This window comes from Cyprinodon tularosa, unplaced genomic scaffold (genome assembly GCF_016077235.1).
Source record: "Cyprinodon tularosa strain WSP-4 unplaced genomic scaffold, ASM1607723v1 ctg13, whole genome shotgun sequence".
Taxonomy (NCBI): domain Eukaryota; kingdom Metazoa; phylum Chordata; class Actinopteri; order Cyprinodontiformes; family Cyprinodontidae; genus Cyprinodon; species Cyprinodon tularosa.
This window is the reverse complement of record NW_024038114.1, coordinates 986,491-995,007: the sequence shown is the minus strand read 5'-3', so window position 1 is coordinate 995,007 and position 8,517 is coordinate 986,491. Positions and strand designations below refer to the sequence as shown.

The 8,517-nt window shown below is 39.9% G+C and overlaps 1 protein-coding gene across 1 annotated transcript in view; it reads right to left on the bottom strand.

Annotated features, from left to right (window-relative positions):
- Positions 1-234: 234 nt before the first annotated feature.
- stt3b (STT3 oligosaccharyltransferase complex catalytic subunit B) overlaps positions 235-8,517 on the bottom strand; it is a 117,934-nt gene continuing 109,651 nt past the window's right edge. The window contains exons 14-16 of the mRNA XM_038277021.1: positions 8,085-8,198; positions 3,605-3,811; positions 235-3,461 (exon numbers count right to left, since the gene is read on the bottom strand). Coding sequence (XP_038132949.1) covers positions 3,387-3,461; positions 3,605-3,811; positions 8,085-8,198 — 396 coding nt within the window. The 3' untranslated portion in view covers positions 235-3,386. The remainder of the gene's footprint in view (positions 3,462-3,604; positions 3,812-8,084; positions 8,199-8,517) is intronic.

Genomic DNA, 8,517 nt, shown 5'->3' with positions numbered 1-8,517 from the left:
TGCTTATGTAACGGTTCATCTCAGAAGCTTCTAGTTTGGATCAGGAATGTAACCAGGAATATGATTTCCCTGGAAAACCCCATCATTCCTCCCAAAGACAGATCTGTAGTTAAAGGTGAATGCTGCCATCAAGTGGTTCAGTTTGCCCTCATCTGGCTTTTAGAATAAAAACCTCCAGAGGAAAAACTAATAAACATAATCACATAAATAAATAAAACATCACACACAGGCATGGCTGTCTTCCTTTAGGAGTATATTTAGAGGTGGCACAACTGAACAAGATGTAAACTCTGAAGGTGAGCAGGGACAAGTTGGAGACTGCATCGAACGAAAAGAGTCCAGGAAGAACCGCACAGAGCCAAAAAAAAAAGCAACAATTTAAGAAGATTTAAGGAAAAATGATCACATAAGGAAAAGTAAAATTACATCACATTAAGGCTTAATCTGAACTCTGTCCTCTCTTTACAAAGGTGACCCCAAAGGACAGGTAGAGTGCAACGACGCGTCCAAATGTCCCCGTTCCAGCAGCCTAAAGCCTCTGATGATAACAGTCAGAAAAATCAACAAACTGATTCAGAAACATAAAAAAAAAAAAGTTAATTTCTGTGTGATGGAACAAAGCAAAGACAGGAGAGTGTCTCTGGTTTGAAAGAAAACAGAAAAACGTTCCCAAAGCGTGCATAAATCCCCCTTTCAGTTTTTGTCGACATGAGCAAACAGTGCAGGGTCAGAGCTGTGTCCCAAAGCCGTACGGCACAATCCAGCTGATGCATCTTTCTTTATTGATTCAGTGGAAAACTGTTATAATTCTACACCTGTTTGTTGTCTGCTTGGCTAAAATAAATAATGATCAACACAGAGCAGTGATGGTAGGTTTTAAAATGTCTCTTAAATGCTTAAAGTCTGTTGTGCTTTTTCATTCAACCTCCTTTACACATATATATCCAAATACATGTAGATTTACTTTATATGAAATTTATTTTAAAATTATCCTGTTAATGGAAAGATCAGGGCAAAACGGATCCATTAGGGGACAGTTTTTGGCCAAAACTGAGTAGGTAGGTATAACTTAAGGCCATCAACTCAGCAAATGAAGGAGATGCAAAGATTTAAAACTGTGAAGAGAGCAGATTTATCCTCAGCCAACTAAAAAAGTTTCTTTTAGGGGGAAAAAACAAAAAACTTCAGGAAACAGAAGACAGCTGACAGAAGAGGACAGTTTCTGGAAAGGCTAGGGCTGAATCTCTGCTATCCACTGTTTGTCTGCGCAAATTTATCAGGTTTTTTCTTTACATTATAGCATCACCTGTCAGTGAGAAATTTTTACTAATGTCAACATAACTTTCTAAACCGTCTTTTTGCATTTTAAGCCCTAATAATTAGCCTCTGCTGTGACGAATATTCCTCTAAACCAAACAGAGAGTGCATAATGTGCATAGTTTATAAGGTACAAATAATTTAACTCTCCTTCGGTTAATTTGCAACATTCCATCATGGTGTGTTAACATGAAGCAGGTTGTGCTGGTTTGGGGGGGAATGATGCATTCTGGGAGCTGCAGTTTTGTCCAGCAGGGTTATTTAGATGTGAAAATGTTCTCAGTGGTTGAAGCAAAGTCCAGACTTTAATTAGATAATCTGTGGTGGGAGTTTAAGATTAGGGTGATGATGAGGGGCTCTTCCAACCTCAAACACTTATATATAAAACTTTGTATATAATCAGAATTACAGTTAATCATGCAAGAAAAGTTGCTCAGAAACATGAAGGTTTGAATACTGTAATGCTGAAAAAGATTTATCACTGGTAATTCAGAAGGTTTGGTGAAATAAATTCTCAAAATCTATCCTCTTTTTACATCATTTTATTTACTTTTTACAAATTTCCTCAGCCGCAGAAGAATGATTACAAATAAAAGAATGATTTATGCATTTGTCTAAAATTGCCCTTGAATTTTCGTTTACATTCACAAAAAACAAATTTTCCTGCAAGTTATGATTTTATGATGGAAAAGGATTTTATTTCGTTCTACAAATATTTTACTGGAAAAAAAACAACAACCCCCAAAGACTTTGTGGAACAGTTATCTCCTCTTTTTGCCCATCTGATGTAATCCAACATCGACGCTGAGGATAAGTATGCAGCATAGTATTAGGACACAGCTCTGTCAATAATTTTCCCCTCCTGGTTTATAGAATGTCACTCCATCTACTCAGACATCCGTCTTCGTCCAGTCTACACCAAAAACCTATTTCACATTAAGGTTGATTTCCAGATTTAAAAAACAAAGTCATCACTATGTGTGGTCAGCAGCAGATGCATGACGAGCAAAAAAAACAAACAAAAACAAATCGTAAACGGCAAGTTAGAGTTCGGCGATATAACTAGGCTTTACTCAATCAAGAGCTCCCCCTGAAGGCCTAATTTGAAATCACTACCTATTTTTTTTTGTTTATTTGTTTACGTTTTCTTGCTTCCGCCTTAAAAACCCAAACAGAAATGTACAGTCAATGCAAGCTGTGGAATAAAAGAGGGGAGATGTTAAAAAATCTAACATTCAAATTCGTTCTTCCAACATGATCTGAAGTACCCCCCCCACTCTTGTGTATGATTATTGCATTCACTGTTCTACTTGCTGTCCTATAAAAAAGACAAAGAAAAACCAAGAAATTTGCATTTAAAAATCACAATGATCCAATATATTACCATCATTTTAGAGCTTTTTTGTGTCTTTACAGAAGGTATTTACATATTAGGCCAATTGGTTAGAGAATCTGTGGAGAACAAAAGAGCCAGCCAGACGTTAAGGAGATGAGGATGGTAAAAAGGTTAATATTACAGATGTGCTGTGTGTAGACGGTGGCGTTCCTCCATACCGCATACTGTTCTCTGTACACGCGTCAGGAACAAGTTCCTCAGCTTTCATTCCGGCGTTTCCCTCGCTCTTAGCAATGACTTCCCATGTGCTATGGAGCCAGGTTGATGGGTCTTTGGTGCAAACGTTCCTCATCTTCCAATGGATCACACTATCTCCTGACTAATAATCAAGTCATTAACAACCCCTTTAAACACACGCACACACTCACACACACACACACAAAAAAGATTTTTAATCAATCAGAGCCGCCCTATGCCTCGCCACATTCAAGTAAAAAGTAGAAAACAAACAGAAAACAAACAAAAACAAACAAACAAAAAAAAGCAAGACAGAAGTCCTCAGGATAAAACGGACAACGATTCTGGTCAGGCCGGATATGACGCTCCCTCGATAAACAAGGGCGTATTAACGAGAAGCGCTCCTGACCAAGTGCCAGGCACCTGGCCGCCCCTTGTGTTCTTCATCATTGGTTGTTGGAGGTTTCTTTACGTTCGTGTGAGTTCAGAGCCATCTTTATTTTTTGGGGAGTTTCTTGCCCTTCTTCAGGACCAGCTTGTTCTTGATGTGTCCTCGCTTCCTCTTCGCAGTCTGTTCAGAGACGATAAAGTAAACTCAGTCAACCTATACACTGCCAACCATTTATAACGAACAGTATTTCAGGAGATCATGTAAATGTTTTATCAAAAATGGTTATTTCTTGTTCAAGATGAAAAGTATGTTAGAACAGATACCTTCTTGGAGGTGTACTTCTGCTTGGTCACCACGCTGCGGATCTTGTGGTCCAGTGTCTCCCTATTGTCCAGTTCCTTCACCTTGTAGATCCTGACAAGCCAGTGCTCAGAGGTAAATGCCTCCTCCAGGTGCTTGAACTTAATGTCCTTGTTGCCGATCTCAGCGTTGCGCGTTCGGTCAAAGCCAGGTGGGGTTCTGAAATCCAGCTGGGAGAGAAAAGATAAGAAAAAAAACTTATTTACACAACCCCTTTCACAGACACCATCAGAAAGTGTTTAACAAAATAAACCCTTCCTGGCACTAAGTGTCGCTCAGGACAAAGATCTTGCCCAAAGTGGGAGTCTGAATTTTGAACCAGCGATCTTTGCAGCCACACATCAAGCTAGAGTCACATTAATGTAAATTTATTCATCTAGTTTTTTACGAAAACAAAGCAAGTAAAACTTTTCAATAAAGTTGCATCCCAAAGCTGCTTGCCCAGTTTTATAGCTCCGATTAATATATAAAAGAAACAGCTGAAACTTAATTATAAAAGATAAACATTGTGTTTAACAGCTCTTTGATAACGCTGTGGAGTTTCCCCTTGAGCAACAAATCCATTAAAGTTTTTGTTTGAGCCACTCAAACAACCTCTTGTGTCTGTTACTCGGCTCTGAAAGTCCTTGACGCTTCGTCCTTCAGACGCAGCTACTGTTACCGTGTCCTTCCCATTTCCTTCTTCTGAGCTTCTGTTCAACATTGTATTTTTCTCATATTTCCTCTTTTCCAGACACAACTTTTCCTTTTCTGGGCCACATTTACAGCGTATTTACTTCATCCTCTGTCTGCCTCAGAGAGCAGATTTCGTGACACAAACAGCACAGTAGCAGTCACATTTATTGGAAAATCCCAATCTCATCTTTGTTTCTCCTGTTTCTACATTGCACTTTTTAAAAGATAAAAAATATTACCATCATTGTTTCATTGTAGTTTTGCCTACTTTTACTCACTACACTTATGAAATTGATAAAGTTTCTTTCATTAAATCACATTTTGTGATGTTTGTTAACAACTCACTTATGTTTCAAACTGCAAATGAAACCAATACAAGAAGACTTGCAGACCTCAAATTCGTTTGCATATTTTCCTCCATCTAACGTTTAAGCTGCTGGTTTCATGGCAGCATTAATAAAAACCTGTATTTCAAAATATCCTGAAACAGACGTTTCTCTTTGGTTTAAGCTTTTTCATATTTCATCCAAAATAATTAGGTTACCCCGAGTTATTTTCTATATTTACACTCATCAGCATCTTTATTAGGTACACCTGTCCAACTGCTCGTTAACACTTAATTTCTAAGCAGCCAATCACATGGCGGCAACTCAGTGCATTTAGGCATGTAGACATGGTCAAGACAATCTCCTGCAGTTCAAACCGAGCATCAGTATGGGGAAGAAAGGTGATTTGAGTGACTTTGAACGTGGCATGATTGTTGGTGCCAGAAGGGCTGGTCTGAGTATTTCAGAAACTGCTGATCTACTGGGATTTTCACGCACGACCATCTCTAGGGTTTACAGAGAATGGTCCGAAAAAGAAAAAACATCCAGTGAGCGGCAGTTCTGTGGGCAGAAATGCCTTGTTGATGCCAGAGGTCAGAGGAGAATGGCCAGACTGGTTCGAGCTGATAGAAGGGCAACAGTGACTCAAATAACCACCCGTTACAACCAAGGTGGGCAGAAGAGCATCTCTGAACGCACAGTACGTCGACCTTTGAGGCAGATGGGCTACAGCAGCAGAAGACCACCCCGGGTGCCACTCCTTTCAGCTAAGAACAGGAAACTGAGGCTACAATTTGCACAAGCTCATCGAAATTGGACAATAGAAGATTGGAAAAACGTTGCCTGGTCTGATGAGTCTCGATTTCTGCTGCGACATTCGGATGGTAGGGTCAGAATTTGGCGTCTACAACATGAAAGCATGGATCCATCCTGCCTTGTATCAACGGTTCAGGCTGGTGGTGGTGGTGTCATGGTGTGGGGAATATTTTCTTGGCACTCTTTGGGCCCCTTGGTACCAATTGAGTATCGTTGCAACGCCACAGCCTACCTGAGTATTGTTGCTGACCATGTCCATCCCTTTATGACCACAATGTACCCAACTTCTGATGGCTACTTTCAGCAGGATAATGCGCCATGTCATAAAGCTGGAATCATCTCAGACTGGTTTCTTGAACATGACAATGAGTTCACTGTACTCAAATGGCCTCCACAGTCACCAGATCTCAATCCAATAGAGCATCTTTGGGATGTGGTGGAACGGGAGATTCGCATCATGGATGTGCAGCCGAAAAATCTGCGGCAACTGTGTGATGCCATCATGTCAATATGGACCAAACTCCCTGAGGAATGCTTCCAGCACCTTGTTGAATCTATGCCTATGAGGCAGTTCTGAAGGCAAAAGGGGGTCCAAACCGTTACTAGCATGGGGTACCTAATAAAGTGGCCGGTGAGTGTATGCTGCTATATGTTCAGGCTGCTGGAGGGGGTGGGGACCACTTTCCCACATTCTATCTCTATTCTCCTGCTCTGCTGTATTCATTAGTTCAACTGATAACTTTATGTTCCCTCTGCTGTTTTTCATCATAGCAGCTTCATCTGATCTGTCTGTTCAACTGTGACTCCATCCTTGATTGAAACATTAGCTAGGCTGCTATCAAAATGTTTCATTATAAATGTTGGAGTTTGCCCTATTTTTCACTCCTGTTCCTGTTTCTTTTGCTGTGACTAACTGTATGCATGTGGTCTCTTTCATCCTCTGACATAAGAACTAGCTTGGAGCTCGTCTGTCTGGCTGTGCCTTTCATGGACCTGTAGAGCTTCTTAACAGTTACCTTTTGTATATCTGCATCTTTCTGTATGTCTGCTTCTTTCTCGTTGAACCCCAGTCGGCCTCGGCAGATGGCCACCCACACTGAGCCTGGTTCTGCAGGTTTCTTACAGTTAAAAGGGAGTTTTCCTCTCCACCGTCTCTACATGCATGCTTCCCCTAAGGGATTGCTGAAGAGTCAACAACAATACAATCGTCGCCACAAGGTCATCAGACTGGTTTTCAAAACCAATCTGACAGTTTTGTCTCTGTAAAGTGCCTTGAAATGACATGTGCCCATCGATTATTGGCACCCCTGTTCAAGACGTGGTCGAGGACTTCTAAAAATTATTTTATTATACAACATAGAACCCAAATGCAAAAAGGGAGAAAAACCCAAAATTTTATTTAATCACATTACTTTGGTGGTAAAAATAAAATCACACATCTGATTTTACATCTTAGACAGGGGTGCCAATAATGGTGGAGGGCCCTTTATAAGTGAATTTAATTGTAGCTAAAGAGGCGTTACAGCTGTGCTGCTAATTACGTTTTGCAGTTAAGCAGCCGATCAGATAGTGGGAGGGGTTATTTTCCTTAGACTCTAATAAAAACTGTGATTCATTTTTAGTCATAATGCAGCTGCTTTAAAAATCAAAACATTTCATTTTCACATTTTCCATCCTTACGATAAATACAAAAAGCTACGATATTATTAAATATTGAAGCTTTTAGTAAAAATATGATTTTTCTTTTCCAACTGAATACATTTTTCCATCCGAGATCATCTTGTTGCAACAGAAAAGGAATCTAGTGTATTTAGTCTTGTTACACATTTTCACCGTAGGCGTCAATAAAAGGAGCTGGAGCTGTAAGTCCATATATGTAAGGAGTAATATTTAGAATATAATGTTAGGAAAATGAGTGTTTTTTTTTTTTTTTTATCCCTGTGATGCGCTCACATCTCTGTTATCTTGGGCTCATCTTATTTCTGTAAACCTAATCTGCTCCCCAGACTCTCTCCCTACATCCTGAAATCAGAGTGTGTCTGTTTTGACTTTGTGCTCTGAGCTTCAGCTGATGTTCTCTCTCTCTCTGTGGTCTGCAGCTGCATTGATTCACCCAGTTTTGGCCGAGCGGCCTTTATAGCAGGGATGCGAGCACCTAGCAGGGCGGATATCCCATTTTTCCACCCAAAATCTGCCATGAGAAGCTCTGACAGATTTTTTAAAAAGCTTCCACCAATCCCTCATATTTCCTCTGACAGCCTTTGACACCACATGCCCCCTGAAGCAATTCCTTTTAAAATCCCTTCCTGTCAGCCGGCACCGCTTTGAAACTTCAGTGGCAGGAATCCTTCACCTTTAGTGCTGACAGATACCTGTTATTTCCTGCTGAAACTGTGTACTATAAAACAGAGTGGTGCTTCTGTCTTTGATTGGCGATGGCAGCTGCTTGTTAGTTTTTCATTGTGCCACCGAACTGGAGCTCATTATTTGTAAGAATGAAGTGGATCATAACACCAATAAAAAGGAATCTCCTAGGAGGGGAATTGTTCCTGAGACTTAACCCGTGCCCCAGGTGGTAAAGAAATGATCTGCTGAAATGACTTTTTTGTAGACGTTTGTCCCTCACCTGCATCTCGCCAAATCGATAGTACGACATCTTGTACATGAGGCAGTTGAGCAGAGTCGGTGAGCCGGCCTTGTCCACTCTAAACTCTCCCTGAGGAGTGAAGTAGTCACTCTCCTGAAAAACAAAAGGAAACATTAATAAAACCAATAAAACGTGGAATCTGGCTGTTTGGTGAAAACTTCAAGAAGCACTGAAGAACCAAAATATTAATTCTTAGTTTTATCATTGGGCTCATTTAGTTTAAACAAGATTTACTGATCTGCAAAAGAATCAGCAAATCTTGATTACACTTTTTATTAAAATGAAAAATGTATGAGTTTTGCTGATTATTTGCTTTTCTTACATCTTAGTAAAACATTTAATGCAAAAGTGAGATGAAATATTGACATTTAGCTTGTAATTTATGGTTTTAAGCATAAATGGTAAACTATTT